This window comes from Nematolebias whitei, chromosome 22, assembly GCF_014905685.2.
Source record: "Nematolebias whitei isolate Nwh7 chromosome 22, NemWhi1, whole genome shotgun sequence".
Taxonomy (NCBI): domain Eukaryota; kingdom Metazoa; phylum Chordata; class Actinopteri; order Cyprinodontiformes; family Rivulidae; genus Nematolebias; species Nematolebias whitei.
Window position 1 is genome coordinate 18,034,387 of NC_056519.1, and position 20,575 is coordinate 18,054,961.

General features: G+C 37.7%; 1 protein-coding gene across 4 annotated transcripts in view; it reads left to right on the forward strand.

The window, feature by feature from the left end:
• syt1a (synaptotagmin Ia) overlaps positions 1 to 20,575 on the forward strand; it is a 177,649-nt gene that overhangs the window by 139,961 nt on the left and 17,113 nt on the right. For all 4 annotated transcript variants that reach the window (XM_037695783.1, XM_037695784.1, XM_037695782.1 and 1 more), the window contains 3 exons: positions 4,149 to 4,316; positions 7,600 to 7,767; positions 11,660 to 11,777. In XM_037695783.1, the coding sequence (XP_037551711.1) occupies positions 4,149 to 4,316; positions 7,600 to 7,767; positions 11,660 to 11,777 (454 nt within the window). The remainder of the gene's footprint in view (positions 1 to 4,148; positions 4,317 to 7,599; positions 7,768 to 11,659; positions 11,778 to 20,575) is intronic.

Below are 20,575 nucleotides of genomic sequence, written 5' to 3' on the forward strand. Positions count from 1 at the left end.
TATTGAAACAAAATTTGTCATTCTAGCTTCATCTACATTATTGTATAAAAAGTGAAAATGCTTTTAATTAGAAATAATTATAGGAACTTACGTTAAAGTTGTAGCTTCAAACCATCACTGTTAATGAGTTTAAGGAACGCTTCTCTTTAGTTTGTATTACAAACGTGTGGCGTTATACAAACAACAAAAAATGCAATTAGCAGAGGCTTTAAAGTGGAAATTAACATTTCCAGGCAACATCTTTCTTCAATCTTTCTTCAAGCAGCTTCATCTCTCCCTGTTAAGAAGGTGTACCATGCAGTACTGATGGATAAAAATCCAGAGAATGGGTTGGATTCAGAAATTACTACGCTCACCTTCCAAATGTCATTATCAGTTTCCGCTGCCCAGCATGGTTTTGTGTAGGTAAAGGTGTATGACCAATGGAATAATTCCCTTTTATACCTTCAGAGTTATACAGCTTTTTATTTTTGATTTGGTTCTGTATGTACACATAACTAGGAAAAATGTGATTCAGTTTTCCAAAATCCTTTTGAAAAGGTTCTCAGCCGATTAACAGTTGTCTCATACTGACCATGTCTTTTATGTGCTTGCCTTTGTAAAGGTAAATATATCCAATAACTTAATATTGTCTTTGTTAATCCCACCCACTGCATCTTACCACTCTCTTTTGCTGACATATCACCAGTAATATAAGAAGTATTACATAAACCTGGACCACCCATCCATTCAATATCTTCTGTTTTTTCTTGAGTCGGGTCGCAAGGGCAGTAGCTTGAGCAAAGAGGTCCAGAAAAGTATTTCTACAGTCACCTCTTCCAGCTACTTTGGTAGGACTCAAGACTTTCCCAGGCTGGCCTAGAGACATACTCTGTCCAGCATGTCCTGAGTCTTCCCTGGGGTCTCTTTACCATTTGCACATCCCCTCATATTTTTACTAGTAAGGCATCCGTGGGCATCCTTACCAGATGTCTGAACCACCTCAACTGGCTCCTCTCGATGTGGAGGACCAGCGGATCTGCTCTGAGCCTCTCCCAGATAACTGAACTTCTCCTTAGTCCAGCTATTCTCCAAATAAATCTAATTTCAACTAGTTGTATCCTCTGTTTTGTTCTTTTGGTCACTACCCATAGTTTGTGACCATAAGTGAGGGTAGGAACGTAAACTGACCAGTAAGCAGAGAACTTTGCCTTGCAGCTCAGCTCCCTCATCACCAGAATGGACCAGCACAGAGAGCACATTATTGCTGAAGTTGCATTAATCCATCAGTTGATCTCACACTTTATTATTCCGTCACTCGTGAACAAAATCCTGAGATACTTGGACGCCTTCAGTTTAGACCGCACCACTCTCCTAACCCTGAATCGACCTTACCGTGGCAGCTAAGGACAGCGATGCCCCTATATATGGAATACACCCTCTGGACACCATTTTTGAAGAGAGGAAACCTGGACCAGTTTTGTTTTATTACAAACTTATAAGGGATTGACCCAGTTTAAGCGTCTTCCAAAACCAGTGGTGGTGGGTTTGTTTTGTCAAACGTATTGGGTTTTGTTTGAGAAGCTGCTTGTTGTTGAGTTTTAGCTTTTTAATTTGTGATTTTTGTGTTCCGTAAACAGATTGGTCACAATTGTCTAATAACAATTATTGAACTATTATCATTTTACTGGGTTCTTTAATATTTTCCTTCTGTCTCAAAAAAATCCCAAAAACTTTTGTCCACCTGTTAACCCTTTCTTATATATAGTTTGAGTGTAAATGTAACATACTTTACTGTTTATCTCAAAGCAATATTTTACTCAAATAATACTTTGATCAGCTCCTGTTTTATTTAATCATGGATTTAATTGTGAAACCCAACATGATGGCAGTTTTAAGATCCTATTTTGGTCAAATTTGCCTTGGAACAGAATATTTCTTGGTTTTGCAGCACAAAATCAGCAAAGTTGCCCAGAAAATAACTAAACAATGTTAAAAGTTGAAGTTACGTAAATAAAATGTCCATAAATAGAAATAATTTTTTATTAGTTTTATATTACACTAATTAATTTGTATTATACTGCTTTTGTTTCAGATAATTTATGTAATTTATTCTAGTCTGATAATTCATGTTCATAAACTGGAAATAAAGCCAGTCAAAGCTGCAAATCAAAATAGTTTCAATAATGAGTTATGTACAAAATGGTTAATTTAAAAACAGCAATGAACAATGTCCCCGGCTGCATTCAGGTCTTTACAAAGAGATAATTTAGGGTTTCAATAGGTCCTTTTATTTTCTGAAGCTGATGTCTTGGCTTTCTCCAGCAGCTAACATAATAAAACTTTGACTAATATAGTCCATGATTGTTTTGTTTTTTTTTTGTATAAGAATGAATCGGCTTTGACAGCTTTGAACAAAGAACAACACATTTTGGAAGTATTTAATCATTTTAAGTGTTGCTGTAACTTCAGAGAGAATAAAACTGAGTTCTAACAGTGACTCATTTTGCATTTTTTTGTGGTAAAGTGAATATTATTTCTGTTTCAATAACACGATTCGTCCAGAATAATAACTCCCACTCCACAACTCTTCTATTAAGTAAAGTATATTTTACAATTACCATGCTATTATGATTAATTTGTTTGTGTGTGCACATGCCACGATCTTTGCTTCACAGAGATCTGAACAGATTTAGGCTTAAACAATTCTAATATATCTAAATATTTAAAATGCATATAGATGTCTAAACTTGTGTTTTCACAACAAATATTTTTTAACATTTAGTCAAGATTTGCTAGTAATTAAAAAAATGTAACTAACAAGTTCTTTCTTAAGACCACAAGCACATTTCCAGTTTGATGAAGCAAACCAGCCACACATAGTCCTACCACTTAAAAAGACCCTGCACAGTGTGTCACTGGTACATTTCAAGCTGAAAATTATACTTTGAATATTGTATACCGAATTATACTAGGAATACCATATTTTTTGGACTATAAGTTGCTCTGGAGCATAAATTGCATCAGTCAAAAAAATGCCTCCATGAAGAAGAAAAAACAATATATGTCACTTCAGAATATAAGTCACATTTATTTAGAAATTTATTTCACAAATTTCAAGAACAAACATTTAATTTAAAATAACAATAACACACAGAACATACCTGGGATCCTGAACAGGCACCTGAACTCTTGCATATGTGGATGCCAGGTCCTAGGAGGTTAATTAACATAACAAGCCAACCAATTGTCCTTAGGTGTGAGTGAGAGAGTGAATGGTGGTTTGTCTCATTTGTCTCTATGTGTCTCGGTGATGGACTGGAGACCTGTCCAGGGTGTCCCCTGCCTCTCCCACAGTGACTGCTGGATATGGGCACCAGTGACCCCTGTGACCCGAAAACGAAGAAGCGGCTAAAGATTATGAATGGATGGATTTTGTGTCCCACACGTGTTCATGTGCATGTGTGTTATATGGATGAAGTTATAAGGGCTGCTATTTGAGTTAGATGTAGCCAGAGATTTCCAGAGCTTTATGTTGAAGGTTTGTTTAAAAAATAAAAAAAAAATTCAAAATACAAAGATCTGGTCCGTTACACATGCTGTATCTGTTAGTGGTGGTTTCTCTTTTATTAAAGTATTAGTTTGTTTTCTACGTGTGCTTGCCGCTCCATGGTTAGTGGCAAAGCGATGCAGCTCCTGACAGCTGTGGAGCTCCATGGCTGAGTGACCTGGTCAGTCTCCAGATTGCTGTGTGATGGCTGCCTGATAGGAAGTTGATTGACTGACTAGCTGGACCTCCTGAGAGGTCTTTGAGTTGAGACTCTGACTGGCAGGTCAATCAGCCACCCGGACCCCCTACTGTGGTTATCAATTATAAACCTCGTGTGAGGAAAAACAGTTCCCTCAGTCCTGGTGCGACACGTCCTGACCTTTACGAACTCTTCAGCAGCTGTCATGTTCTTCCTTAATAATGTCTAATGCTGGAGACTTGTCTCAGGAAAATGACACTGAATTATCTTTAAGAAACCAGCATGAACTGATGATTAATAGTTACTTTAAAAGGACGTTTTCTTTGAGTTTATTGCCACACTTGGAACGTAATTCTCTAACTAAGAAATTATTTCTGATTCAGTCTCTGGTAACCGACACATCTTCTCTTCCTGTTTTAGCTCATAGTCGGCATCATCCAGGCTGCAGAGCTGCCTGCTATGGATATGGGAGGCACATCCGACCCTTACGTGAAGGTCTACCTTCTGCCTGACAAGAAGAAGAAATTTGAGACCAAGGTCCACAGGAAGACCCTCAACCCCGTCTTCAACGAGCAGTTCACTTTCAAGGTGAGCCTCACTTTTTCAGCTCGGACACATTTGCACAGTTTTGTAGCTGGAAATCTTTTGCTTCTGTTGACAATTTGATTTGCATGCAGCCTGGAAATCTGGGAAGGTGTGGAGACAGCGACCAGCTGGCGCATTAACAAGCTCCTGACAGAATATCTCACACACACAGTTATACTCACACACACACACTCGGGCTGAATGTGATTGGGATTAACACAGGCAGATGCACAGCTACAGCCCGGCCTCGCCTCAGCTTTAATGGATGCATGACTGTTGCTCAGTAGCGGGGAAAGTTTTGTTATTCACTCGACAGTGACGAGCGCAGGTGTTTGATGTACATTAAGCATAATTCAATGTGATATCCATCTCAATTCATCATTTGTCTGCTTTTTTGTGTTACTACTTACTTTAAAGTCTGTGATGCATCATAAAAAAATAATGTGATAGAAGTGGCAGAAGTGAATGAAATGGAAACAAAGCATTTTAAAACTGCATTCTCCAAAAACTCATTAGAATAGCATAGGGAGGAAACGACAAGAACCATTAAACAATAATTAAGTTGTAATAAACTGATATCAGCAAGTAAAGAAGTCATTTTCAAATAGTATATATTGGTATTGCAGATGTGGATGTTATAATATATATATAATAATAATAATAATAATTTATATAATTCTGATTCTGATAGTGCACAACAAACTCATTTTAGATTATGCTTGTACAGAATTATAAACAAAAGTTTCATAAACTGCGATTCATGTTGATTTTGATCTTGATGTGCTTATCAAAAACTTTTTTTTTTAAATAGTAATGAAATTAAAGTGATAATCAGATGCAGTTTATAAGGATATTTTTAGAAGAAATGTCCTTTAGGCTCTTGATTGTTTTAAAACAAAACTAAAAACAAAGATTATGAACAGAAACAAATGTTCTGAATGGGGATGCATGATATTGGATTTTTGGCCGATATTTGATATGTCGTTATGTTAAAATGTATTTGGCTGATAACCATTACCAATACCTTTTTTTTTTTTCTAGACCTACTTACAGAGACTACATAGCTTTATCTGCTGTGAAATTTAATTACTACATTATTCTGCATGGTCTTTGTCAATTTGGCCTGCTACCAAGTACAGGTGCCAAAAAGAGGGCTGAAAATGATGCAACACTTCAACTTGGATTATGTTTAAGGTCAAATTCATGACTTTTACTCTCTCCAACACGACAACACTCGAACAGTGCAAATTTGTAAATTTTCACAAATCTATACACAACCTGTTCACAAGCGACAAGTGAAAAGTACCTAAGTAGTAGTGCATTAACAGATACACTTGACACATTCTTAAATTCAAAATTTACTTAAAACAGAAGTGTTTTAAATCGATAATATTGGCAGATACCGATACCATGCCGTTAATATTGTGCATCCCTAGTTCTGAATTATCCAGTGTTTCTGCATTGACACAATACAATGAAAACATTAAAACTAAATCAGGTGCGAAAACGAAATTCTGGGTCCGTCAGTCAAACAAACAAAAAAAAAGGTTCACAGGTCGTAACGACTGAACCAACAGTTTTTGTCTTTTTTTTCTTCTTTTTTTAACAATAGAGATTTAGTCCCTTAGACGTGTCTTAAAATAAACCTGGCATCTAAAATCAACCTGGTCATAGTATAATTTTATTTTTGTACATTTGTTGTTTGAGGTCAGTCTACAAACAGACTAGTTAAGAAAATACTTAAACTTTGACTATTTAAAGAGAATAGTTTTACTAAGCCCCTCGTGATACTATTCATTCATTCAACCTCTATTTATATACAGGTTAGTCTCACTGAGTCACGAGGACTCATTTACAAGAGACCAGTTTTAAACAAAGAACCCAGATGAGATACAGAAAACAATAGACGACAATAAAATGCAAATAAAATAAAAATAAAAATTTGTGTTATAAAACAAAGTCAAATCACGGTGCCTTATAAAACAAGGTAAAATACTAAAAACAGGAACATGTTTGCTTTGATTTTTCTATTGAACTTATCAATTGTTTAAAATCCCATAAAGTGGTCAAAGTGGACAGCTTCACATCTTTTTGCAAGTTATTATAGTTAGGTTATATTGCAGTGAGGAAAAGTTTCCAGCCTCCGTTTTACACTTGCATCTAGGCCTGTCGCGATAAACAATAAATCAATTAATCACATGATGAATGAAAATTATCTACCTCATTTTCATTTATCGGCTTTAACGTTTCTTCGCGTCTCTCGTTCTACTGAAGACACTGGATGACAAAAGGCTCAACTCCGGTGCTCTTCACTGACCCTTCCCTTTCTCTTTAAAATCCATTTTAACCATCCAAAATTGCGCTTTTGGATGGTTAAAAGTAGCTAACCTGAGAAGCTAAGCTACGAGCTAACAGGCCGACCTCGGGGAAAAAACCTCCGTCTTGTCGAAGCTCCAAAATTCACAGTTGAAACACGTGCCTTCATGTAAAAAGTTGTTTATCTCTGCATATAGAAGCTGAGAACTTGTTTACTGATATTTTTTTTTTAATTAAAAACTTTGTATGAAAAATGCTATGCTAAAGAACTCAAATCATCGAGCGTCCGTCATGTCACCATGTCAGCCCATGTCACGTCAAGGACCCTCCCTCCCATTTTTCTTAAAGAGACATGCTGCTCAGCTATCCATCCTTTGGTTCAATCAGTCTTATACTGCCATCAAGTGGTCAAAAAAGGTACTACACTCCAATCAAATCAACATTTCTTCTCAAATTTGACAATTAATTACTGTTAAATTTCTTTTTTTTTTTTTTTTTTTTTTTTTTAATTACTGTTAAATTTCAAACAATATTATCGTTTATCGCAATAATTTTCGAGACAATTAATCGCCCAGCAAAATATGTTATCGTGATAGGCCTACTTGTTTCATATATCTTTTATAAAGTCATATTGTGCTGTGATAAAAATCTTTGTACACTTTTGTATTTTATTATCACAACTCCTATTTCTAGTTATTTTCCAAATTCTTCCAAAATATTCAGCATTTTTCTCAGTTTCAAACTTGTTCTCAGGCTCTTCTGTCCTTAAAATGTCACAGATTGACACAACATATTAACACCTATACATATATATATTTATATATATATAAACAATCAATTTAAACATATACAGAGTAGTGTAGTTAGGCCTTAATCTGGATGATTAAATATTTATCTTACTCATAATTATAAAAAGACTAACTCACTTTTCTTAAGATACGATTCACTTCTTATGCTCTTTTCTCCTCAGGTCCCTTACGTAGAGCTTGGTGGGAAAACACTGGTGATGACAGTGTATGACTTCGACCGCTTCTCCAAACATGATGCCATCGGTGACATCAAGGTGCCCATGAACAAGGTGGACTTCAGCCACATAACGGAGGAGTGGCGGGATCTGCAGAGCGCTGAGAAGGAGGAGGTAAGACTCAGGATCTGTGCAGGCAAACACACAAAAACAATGAAAATGGGTGTAAAACCATTATGAGACAGAGGTTTCATGCTAAGGCTTAGATTGGAACATGTAATCACTGTTGTTTTAGTAATAACAGCATTTTTAGTGCATAAGTGATATTAGAACCATTACCCTGCAACAGCTTGTAACACGAGCACACCGCCATAGCTGATGTAATCCATCCCTTCTGGAAATGTCACTTAATCATATGTCCACACTTCCCATTCAATTAATAGAAGTGTGTTTCCAAGCAGCAGCTCAGGAGATTCAATTTTCATGGTAAATGTCATGGCATATAGCACATGTTGCCAACCTTATTTTTAGTATTATGGTGGGTTGATTTGAAGGTTAATTATAACGCCATAAGTAGGTTGGTTGGGGGTTCATTTCTTTTAGCTGAAGGGAGTCACTTTATCACATTAAGATATGTTTGCATAAGAATTTACAGCAACATTTGATGCTGGAGCAATGCTTTGTGTTCCTCCCTCAGAAAATATCCTGATTTTAAGAAACCTTTTATTGTTTTCTCTTCTCGTGTCGAATGAACAATTAGGAACATTCTGGTATTGATAGAGTGGCCATCTGGTCTCTCTTCGTCTTCATATTTTCTGTTATACATAGAAAATAATAAGAGTGCCCACCCTGTTTGGTGCCCACTATATAAGAGTCGATAAAGGATGTGAGACACTAAACTAAGATATTTTATTTATTTTAAATAAGTCATTGTTAGGGCTTTAACAGACTACTCAAGTAATCAACACATCGATTTCTAGGACATCTATCAAGTTTTTAAATTTCACGTTGTGTATTCGTGGTGACGTCATGACATCGTCGTTATGTTATTGCGTCACGTCACGTGACCTGCACCAGGCGCGGGTTACAAAATGGATTCCTCAAAGCAGACGGATGGAGCGGAGCAGGCCCAGTCTTGGAAAACAGGTAGAAATACATCAATAGTATGGAAATATTTCACTAAAGATGAATGTTCCGGTTCAACTACCATAAGGAAACAGAAAATGAATCAACTTCCTTACTGTTTGGAGCTCGTTGCGAACCGGTGTTACACCATATTCTGTGACCACCGTATATTGTGACCCTAGGGGGCGGTGTTGCATGCACTGCTGCAGGTCACAGAATATGGTGTAACACTGGGTCCATTGACCGAACAAGAACCAGCTTCCTCTGACCTTGTTTCACAAACAAAAAGCAAAAAAAATTAATCGCTAAACCTATAAAAAACCTATAAACATATTAATCTATAAAACTAAACCTAATGCGCATCACTATGGGTGGTGGTGCAGGGTGATTGCCCGCCTCACTGTTTTTAGTTTCATTTTTGACGTGCCGCACGTTTCTTTCACTTTTGCAGCATAATAATAATAACTAATAGTTTTGGTTTTCCTGTGACTTATTTGCAGTATGATAAATGGTAGGAGCATAATATATGCTCCCAATCTTTTTTTTTTTTTTTGTAAATAATAAATTACTTTTTTTGCGGTTTTATTTATTTATTTATTTTTGCATCTTCCATTTTTGCATCCTATGACATCATCAAATACTCGAGTTCTACTCAAGTTTTATTATGTTAATGTCGAGTTTAAAAATCATGTAGTCGTTCAACCCCATGTCATTATAAAAGCAGAGGTTATTGAGTATGGAAGTGAAAATGTCTCAATTTTCAAATTAAAATGGATTAATAGAAATGCTTTTCATTTTCAAAATAAAGCTGCATGTTTTGACTCATAAATAAAATTAAAATAAATCATCTGAACATCATTTTCATTTTCTTCTCCAAGACTGCTCAATTTGTAAACTTCTGCTAATTCATTTTAATTTTTAAATTTGACATTTCAAAATGAATTTTGGTCACTTTCTACGGGGATAATTTTGAAAATTAAATGTTAATATTTTATTTATCGTTTTAACTAATTTACAAATTGAATACGAATAACTGAGAGACTAAATACTTACAGGTGCATTTAAAAAAAAAAAAATTGTTAAAAAGTTCAATTTTTGCTCAGTCATTTCAGAAAGTGAAACTCTTAAATAGATTAATTACACATAAAGTGAAATATTTCAAGCCTTCTTGTACTTATACTTCTAATAACTCTAATAAATACTTCTTGCAATTTTGATGATTATGGCTTACAAAAAAAGAAAAAACAGAATGCAGTGTCTCATAAAATGAGAATATTCCACAGGCAGCTTTGGTACAATGTGGATTCTGTTCTTCATTCTTCAGACTCTGGGACCTTAATTTCTAAATTACATGAAAATGTATTTTCATCTGAAAAGAGCACATTGGATCACTGAGCAACAGTCCAGTTCTTTGTCTCCTCAGTCAGGTAAGATGCTTCTGACGTCTCTGGTTCAGGAGTGGCTCGACTTGAGGAACTGGACATTTGTAGCTCATGTCCAGGAGTTAATCAGCTGATCAGGGTGTGACACCAGGAGTTTACAATACTGAACCTCGTCACAATATAATAATTTTCTGAGACACTGAGTTTTGCTTTTTCATCATCTGTAAACCATAAACGTCAAAATTACAAGAAATAAAGGGTTGAAATATTCCACTCTGTGTGTAACGAATCAATATGAGTTTCACTTTCTGAAATGACTGACAAAAACGTTAAACTTTTTCATAATATTCAAATTTTTGAGATGCACCTGTAATTAACAAATTTATACCCAAGTAACTACTTACTTTAACAGTCAAGGTAGGATGGAGCAGGGGGTAGAGTGACAGATCTGGGCCTTGTCTGCAGTAATGAGGGCGTTGCTTTGGTCAATCCTGGTGAGGAAAAGTTGAGTGGAAATACAACATTGTCAATTTACTGGTCCGTATAAGTTTCAACCCCCACCTATAATATAAAGGATGAATCATGACCAAAATAAAATCCTGGATACAAGCAGCTGAAAGGGTTTGCTTTGTACGGTGGCCAGGCAGAGCCTTATCAATGGGGTGAGGTGCTGCGTCATCTGGGGGGAGCTCGGGATTAGAGTCGTTGCTCCTTCGTATGAAAAGCAGTCAGCTGAGTTGGCCCAGGCATCTGATTAGGATACCTCCTAGACGCCTCCTTTTGGAGGTTTTCAGGGATGTCCCACAAGGAGGAGACACTGGGGCAGACTAAGAACTCACCAGAGGGATTAGATGTCCTTTCTGGCCTCTGAATGCTTTGAGCTTCCCCTAAAAGTAGCTGAAGAGTGTTGCTGAGGAGAGGAGTGTCTGGATTCCCTGCCTGAACTTGTTGCAGCCTGACTATGCATAATAAGCACACTGCAGTCATTTAAATTATTCTGGATCTATGCAAGGCAGCATGCTCTGGTTGGACCCTGATGGAAGACTCCTGCAACCAGCCAAGGATCAATTTTCAGGTCTGCTTTGCTGCTGATTTCTAATCTCAAAATGGCCACACTTGAAGCAGGTGTGACCCAAGAGGCTCCTGTTCATCATGTTGGTCATGGAGAAGTTCAGACCACGGCTGCTTCTCTCTGCAGTGCATCACACTGAGGCGCTGTTGTGATGCTGATTTGTGTGAAGAGATGGAGTGATTGCAGCACTTTTCCAGCAAAGTGATGAGTAGAGGTGGTGGTGGGGGTGGGGGGGGGGGGTCTTGATTTAGGAGCATTTAAACCAAATCAAGGGACCAAATTTATATAAGAGCATCAAAAGCTTCGACTCTCATCGTTCTGCTTGCGAAGGACTGAAACAAACAAGCAGAAGCAGTGTTGAGAAGTCCAATTTGAAGAGCTCCTCTGCACTTGTTCTGACCTTATTGATAGCCTGTCAGAAAGTAAATTTAGATTTTGTGGCTGCTGTTTAAACTGTTGTGACCTTCTGTGATGTGTCTCTCAACAGCAAGAGAAGCTGGGGGATATCTGCTTCTCCCTACGATACGTTCCCACTGCAGGCAAGCTGACTGTGGTCATTCTGGAGGCCAAAAACCTGAAGAAAATGGACGTGGGTGGCTTGTCAGGTGAGGAGCTGAAATGGTTTTTAATGTGTACCCTCTGACTTTTCCTCTAAGACCTTTGTCAGTAATTATACACGCACTGTAGCACTTTCTTTGCCTCTCCTACAACATTGCTCTTTTCCACTTTTGTCTCTACAAGAACATGATTACCTGAAATTTTCTTTAAAAGCACATTTTTTGAGCAGATTTGCGTGTAAAAGATCTGTATTTAGCTTGTAATGAATGATCTGTTGAGGAAGAATGAAACATTTTTGCTTCAGTGTGACTCATCGCTACACTCATGCTGTAGACGGTTCTATATCTACAGTTATTGTCTGTGTGCATTTATCAGCTTTACAGAATAAAAACACCAATATCTTATTTTTCAAGATAAAAAAAAAGGAAAAAATAAGCTTATCTGGTTTTGTTACTGTTAAATTTGCATGTTTGACTTTTCGTAGTCAGCTGTATTACAGATTTTACATTTGTTCCTCTTTATCTTTGTATTTGATGAATTCATAAAGTTGTTTATTCTGCTAAATAATTCTTCATCAGTGATTTTAGGAGTTTTGATCAGTTACATAAACATTTTCAAGAAAATAATAATTTGAATAAAATCCCACATACCTTTCTTCCTCTTCTTTCCTCTTTTTTTGGTAATATATTCAAAAGTATAAAAGTTGTACAATTAAATAATATATGTAAACTATCATGTACTTAAACTTTAAGCTAATTAAAGGAGCAGTTACTCTTTTGTTTCACACCGTTTCCCTCTGAAAGTTGATTGTTTTTCTCTGCGTGTGTTTGTGTTCATCACTAAAATGTCTCACGAACCACAGAAGAAATTTTAATGAAACTTCCAGAAATTAATCATTAGATGAACATGTTCAACTGATTTACTTTTGGAGTGAACCTGATTCAAGAGGGCTGCCACGGCCAATTTATGTTAAAAAACACAAATTGCATTAAAATGTGTTGTGGTGGTATGAGTCATTCACATCATCACCAAGTGTCATTCATGTGCTATTCACTCAAAATCTGTGCTTATAACTTTGACATTAACTGTTGTGTATATATCCCATTCACGATGGTAGCAACCTTAGTTAACAAACATATCCATTACTCAGTCAATTTTACAAATATTTGCATAAAAATTCATGTGGCTGAGAATCAGTAACATATTTTGAGCGTTACCTCTGGCAGGATTGAGATCATGCATAACAAAAGTTCATGCTCAATAATCCAAGTAAAAAAATCCAACAAAGTTCAGTCAGGTCCACTGGATGGTTTCTTTGTGTTGAACATTTCATCTTTTTTTTTTTTTAAATATAATTTTGCATTATTGAGCATGAACTTTGATGTTTTGAACCACTTTGGTCATGGCTGCTTCAGAGGAGTCGACCGAGGAGAGGGTGGACTCCAGAAACCATCTTATCACCAGCAAACTGGTTGGCCCACTATGTGAGTGCGCGGCTTGTGGGACTGAGTTTGTTGTGGCTCCTTGGACTGATGAAGTCCTTTGGATCAAAGATGAAACGTTTCAACACAAAGAAACTGTCCAGAGGACTTGACTTAACTTCATTGGATCATACATATCATTTTCAAGTTTTGACCAAAATAGCTGAAACTTATTTCTCATCATAGGACGATTTTAGTGTAAAATTCTGGCGTTGAAGTTTGTGGGCGACATGCATTTCTTCAAAAAACTCAAGGCCTTTCATTAAAAATAAGTGTTGTTCATCTTTAGTAGTTGCATAATTTTAAATGTGTTCAATATCTCCATTTTCATCAAGTTTCTCCTGTAAACGTTTTTACAGATCACACACTAAAAGGCACAAATCAATGCAAAATAAATCACTACCTTCTCCTACTTCTTCTTTGACTTTCATCCACAGGTTCTTTTTAAACGACCTATTGTGCGCCTCCCTCCAACCCCCTTTTATTTCCTTACTCTGCCATTACTGTACACCTGGGTCCACTTGCTTTCTGCTCGACAGGCCAGTCTTAAGCTCCAAACATTGTGCTGTACAGTCACACCGTGCACGTTAAAAGCTCAGAGTTCCCTTTCATCAGTGAGAGAAGCCATTTGACTCCACAATCATACAAATTAAATAAATCCCTGCTGTTGTTTTATAACGCTGATATTAGCTCTCACCGAGCACATTTACTTTATCAGACTGTGAACATGTTGAGCTGTCGGCCACATCAACAAGCAAATGCACAAATGGGTGAATTTGTTCACTTTGAAGGACAAGTCTCTTTTATGGAAGCAGTGTGAATTCACTGTATGTCACATTTATCTGATCATCTGTAAGTCTCTGAGATTAAGATCATACAGCAAAATCATATTAAATGTTTTATAACACAAAAACAGTACGTACTGTAAGAGCAGTTTACTTTATATATATATAATTTATAAGTAGTAGCTGCTTTTCCTTTATAAATGTAAACTTAAATGTGCAGCAGATGGATGAACTACTGGGCACGTTTCTAATAACAATAATTAGCCTCCGTGCACAGCCAGAGTTTAAGAAGGAGGACGTGTAATTGATGGCCTGGGATCAGCCTTCTTCTGTTTGTCATCCTGTTTACTGTGCCTAATTATGGCTCACAGAGGAAGATGTGGGAATTATCATTAACCAATGTATAATCAGAAATAATTCTTTTGATTTGCTCCTCATGAAGCAGCCTCCAAACCTACTCTCGTGCCGTTTCCGAAAATAAAAGCAAATTTTGTTCAAATAGTTGCGAAACAACAGTCAACTTGTGGTGATTCACCGGATTGCCGTGTCTAAACTGTCGTGACGCTCAAAGCACCATGTTGTTTAGCTGTCGTCCTAAAATAATCCCAGCCTCATTACGGATAAGTTACTGCTTTTTATACTTTTTTTCCGGCTACAGTTTATTTTGCGATACAGAGCCATTATGTGGACTTGCAGGCAATCAGAGCTCACTGAACTTTTTTTGCCAAACAGGTAAAATATATTAAAGCTCAGAAATGAATCTACGACCCAAATCAAAATCTCTATTGACCTCCCACATGTCTCATTCTACTTAAACAGGATATATCTCATTGTTTGAACAAAATGAAGCATTTTACTGGTTTCAAGCTATCACACTGCATCTCTGGCTTCTAGCACCTCAGAGATGACTCAAAGGTCTGGTGAACACTAAGGCCAACTGTCTAAGAGTAACACAGAAAGAGGGCGTAAAGACTTAAAGAGGTAGAAAGTGTTTTGTTCCACTCTCTTTGTACCTCTGGAGTCGTCTCAGAAAGCTGTGAGGCGGCACATAACCACGTAATGGCCTGCAGAAGGGGAGGTTATCAAAGCACACAGGTGCTGTGTTGACGGTAATGAAGCTTCGCTGCCCTGACCCAGGGCTATATCTCAGTATCAACCCTCTCAGCTGGAGGGTTTATTTGTCTTGTTCCTTGGCTGGTCCTACACTGAGGTTTTCTATAAGTCAGTAAGCCGGAGGCCTAAAGGCATCGTTAAAACATTGTAAAAGTAATTCAACAGGGATAACATAATGCTAAATAAATGTCTTTGTTTTGTTTTTTGTGCCTATTTTATGTCTGGCATTTTGACTTGAAAGAGTAGATACAGCATGCACAGCTGCAGGAGTGAAGTTCAGCGTTCATTAATGCACCTGTATTTGCCTACTTTTATTTTAAGGTCAAAATGGCTGCTTTGAACAAAGTCTATGATGTGACTATGACTGAGTCATGGTTATCAAACTGTGATGCATACAACACTGGTGATTTGTGTCCTCCTCTCAGTCGTATGCAGAACACACTTTCACATTACAGTAGTCCCTCATTTATCGTACCCTGAAGACCCGCGATAAGGGAAAAACCGCAAAGTGGGAATAGTAGTACAAATAGTAAGTAGTAGTTTATTTTATTATATATATATATATATATATATATATATAGGTGTTTTGAACCCTTCCCACACTCTTGCAATATTCTAAACAATGTTTCTAAACTCTAAAGCTCTAAAAGAGCACAGAATGTCATGATTTCAGCTCCCTTCCTGCTCTGCTCTTTGCTACAAGTGCTCTTGACCACGCCCACTTCTCTGCTCTGCCCACTTAACAACTGATCAGCTGTTTAACTGCAGCAGGAAGTTTATCCTGCATCAGTAAAGGCTCCAGTATACTCGCATGGACCTTTTTCCGCACGGACTCGACACACACTGTCCGCAGAGGGTTGAGACTTCATACTCGAGCGTCCACCCTGAGCGACTGCAGACTAGCTCCGCAGGCAAGGGGCATTTACCTTCGGGACAAATTGAGATTGTCAATTGGTCATTTGCTGACACATCAACTGGATTGATTGACTGGTCACCAAAAAAAAACGAGAGCTGGCAGCCCCAACGACAGCAGTGTTCTGTGTTTATACTGTATGTTGTTAATAAAAAATTCTAAAAAAACAATAAAAAAACAGGGAGTGCTGGCCCTGCAGTCCACACATCAGACCAGCCCACCGGGAAATCTCCAGACCCTCCCGCAGCCACGCTGGACCTGATTTAAATTTGCTTTTGACAAATTCTTTCATTTCTCACAATTTCAGTCATGGCGTCAACAGAGGAGGAGCAAGAGATCGCTTGCCTTTTAGCAAAACCGTGTATGCGGTCGTAAAAATTGAGCTTTGCACAGGCATGCCCTGCAGGCGTCCACTTCAACTTTAATCTGGTACGCACGGACCTCCTTGGACTGACGTACGCCCAAGTTTACTGGAGGTTTAAGGGCTGCACACAGCTGCAGGAGGAAGCTTTTTCTGCTGCTCTGGGCTGCACAAATGTGCAGCAGGTGCTAAATAATTTAAAATAATTTATTTTAAATAAAAATTTCATGCAGATTGTGCAGCTTATCCATCCATCTGCCAATTGTGTGTCATGTCCAATCTTATTTTGAAAAACCGCAATACAGCAAATCCGCGATACACAAACGGCAAAGTAGCGAGGGACTACTGTATTCTAGTTTGCAAGTTCTGTTAAAATGTTCAAGGCCAAATTATTCTTGCTTGTCAGTCACATGAATTGCAGCATCAACATAGAAAAGTTGTTATATATTTGAGTGAGATGCGCTACAATCGCTGCTATTCCCTTCCAAAACAGTAGGTGTCGCTTCAGGGGAATATGGCTACATGGCAAGAATGGCACCAGAAGAAGTCATGCAGGAAGCAACACATTTAGTAGTGTAACTAAATGGTTTCACCTTACTACTTTTTAGTTTGAAGTCTTTTAATGTTAAGTAATTTTGGCCTATTTGGTTTGTTCATTCATTCAGATATAGAAACAAACCTGTCTCCAGCTTTTTCCCTGCTGCTCTTTGTGTTTTACAACAATGCATTCACATCACGCAACAAGTTCAAAAATCAAGAGATGCGTAGAGCCATCCAAAACAATACAAAAGCACTTCAGACGCTGTGACTTTGGTTGAAGTATGTTACTATTTGCAAGCTCTCAACAGTAGCCCTTTTTCAGCAAAGTGGCTGGGAAGGCGGCTGTGCCTATAGGTCACCTTTTAAAACCTGATAGGACCGTACCTCTTTTGGTGGGTAATCTGAGGTTTCGCTCCTCACACAGACTCTATAGTATAGATGAGAAAATGTAAGAAGTCATGCTGCTGGCCAAAGTGTTAGGTAAAGATTGAAGTGAATCATTTGTAGCATGCTAAAAAAAAGTTGATTTTTGATTTCTTTCTTTTAACATACTGTTCATACCACCATGTGTCAGTGTTCTCAGGCAGAACAATGAATCTAATGTAGCCCCAAATCTGGAAATAAATAGGCGACTTTGTTTAATGTAAATGTGTTTTGAGCAGTCACAATAACCAACAGACAGTATAAATAGTTAAAATTTGTAACGAACATCATGTGAACATCATGTTCTAGAATTGCGCCTCTCAAGGTTTCCTCTGGTATCGGATGCTGTGCATCCGGAAGGATTTATACTGAGACTTTTTTGATTTTGGACATTTGTTATGATGTGTAACCATGGCAACAAGGCAGTTTTCTACAACAACAGCAGCTGATTAGCATCTCAAAAGCTCAAATAATATCTCAGCTATGGCCCCAACTCTCAAATGAGTTGAAAAGGATGTTATGTGGACGCATTCTCATCTACCTGCCAGCTGTGCTCGAGTGCCTGGCCACTGAGATCCTGGAACTAGCAGGAAACATGGCTCACGACAGCGGAAGGACAGGATCGTCCCTCAGCACCTACAGTTGGCTGTCCGCAGTGAGGAGGAACTCGGCAGACTGCTGGGAGGAGTGGCCATCGCTCTGGGAGGAGTTCTGCCTGGCATTCAGGCGGTCCTAAAGCCCGGGGGAACCGAGAGGCCTGCTGAGTCTGGGTGGACTGATCGGACGGCATCTGCAGCCAGTTTCTTAGGATCCACTGTGGGATGGACCTTTACAAGAGATCCTTCCTGCCTACAGCATCAGTATCTATAACATTTCTTAATGAAATGAGGATAACGAGTTACAACAACAAATAATTTCCCTTTGGGATTAATAAAGTATTTTTGAATTGAATTGAATTGAATTGTTTGGGCCGTGACTTAAATGGGATTTGTATTAAATAGGATTTTACGTTGGTCAGAATGGCAGAACCTGGAAAGCTCAATGTTAAGGTGTTAAATGGTTCAAAAAGCTTGAGTAGTGTTTATCATAATGATTCTTGTTCTTATTCTGGAAACAAGACTATATCACAAAGTCCAGGAGGCCCTTCATGTTGGTTTGAGCTTCTTAGAGGAGTTTCTCTGAAAGTGCTTGTGTTTGTGTGGACTGTGTATGATTCACCGCTGAGCTGAGTGTGTAAAACTAAAGCGACAGTCACCCTTGGGTGCACCCACCATGGCAAATCCTAAATGATGGGAGGAAAGCTAAGATGACAGCCGGGCTATATTTAACCCCGTTGCATTGGTGTTCATTTAGCACAACTCTGCAGGCTCCCACAGTGACCACACACTATGAAAAATCTGAAGATATTCTACTGAATTATCCTAGAGTTGCACTTATTCACAGCCTGAAAATCTAAAAAATAGACAGCCTTAGCAGCTTGACTCTGTCGTGTATTTATGCAGAATACTGTGACTAACTTCCAGTGGGATGTGTATGGACAACTGATAGAGCATCCCCTCATAAAAGTGTGGCCCAGATCCAGGACACAGATGAGTAACTCTCTGGATGGTGAAGACAAACCTCTGTGCCGTACACAAAATGCAAAGGAGCACATGTGCATCACAAGAGCTGCCATTCATCCCTTAAATGGGAGAAATTGCATCCGTCTTGGACGAGATGACAAAATGGGCCGGATATGAGGTACAACAACATGCCTCGCAAAACTCAATAATGCCAAACTCTCGTCTGCTGGCTGGAAAGATAAGAGCAGCTGGATGGCGCTGATGTGGCATCACAGGTGTTTTCATTCTTCATGAGAAAGGGTTATCTTCCACAAAGCCATTCAGCTGCTGTATTGTGCTTCTCGGGCACAGGTGCTGATAAAAGGCCTAGAAATTACAATTGTAGCATATTATTAGGTAGAGAGTAAAATAAATTTTGGGACAGTAGCTTGGTGGTCAGTTCTGCAGTCTTTTAATCCTGAGGTTACAGGTTGGAACCCGGTCAGGAAGAGCACCCAGTGTAAAACAACAGCCACGTCTTTCATGGGAGTTTGCTCGCTGCAGAGCCGCCTGCAGAAGGGAGCAGCCGAAAGAGACTTTATCATTAATGTAGGTTTTTTTTTTTATCATAAAAGCTGGGTTTCAATACAATGCAGGTTTTTTTTTCCAAATCTAGACACCTAGAACAGAAAAACAAAATATTCAAACTACAAAAATACATATAAGCATAAAGATATTTTCTACTAGATCAACAATAAAAGACAAGAGGGCTTTGTAAATCGTAAATGTTGTGTTTAAGGAAAAGTTTGAAAGGTTTAACGCTAAAATATCAGTTTTATCCAATTGAAAATATTAAATAAACTAGTACACTCAGTAAGAAATGAATTTAAATAAAAGTTGTTTGCAATAATTGCTGAATATACAAACAACTTGTTGACATCAGCTATTGAAAATAAGCAGCAAAAACAACTCAGCATCATTTCAACAGACTTGTTATTTTAAAGATTGAATAATTTTCTTTTTATATTTACTGGTAAAACTCTCCTGCACTACATGAGCAGTGATTTGTCCTTTTTGTGTTTTGTATATCAGTGACTCAGACTGCCAGCTTTTGATTTATTGCACTTGTTTTATCACTAGCCTTTGATCGAGTTTCATTTATATTAAAAGGAAATATACTATTCTTTAAAGATACTGTTATTTTAACGTGAATAAATTTTCCATGTATGTTTGCCTCTTACATTGTCTAACTTTGTTTTTGTTGTAAAATGAACTTACTTACCTGGTAGTATTAAACAGGATATGTGCTTTTACAGGATTAAAATGCAGATGTCAGGACAGTAATTTAAGTACAGAGTTACTGCTCAATCAAATGCTTTGATTATTTTTAAACACAAAGATAAGCCACTAACACTACAGTATCTGCCCTCATATAAAAGCTTGCTGCACTATTTTAATTTTCAAGTAGTTTTTTAAAGTATTTTTCTCAACTTTTCTTTTTAAGCCCCGCCTCCTTTAAAGTCCCAACCTAATCTGATTGGCCAGATTCAGTATGATCTTAGTGCTGTGACCTGACCTCCATCTTGGTGAAACCAAATTACATTATCTCAACTCTATTTTTTGGATACAGGGTAAATCAGGAAAATTATGATTTTTATCTAATTTTTAACAAGTTATTAACTTATTGT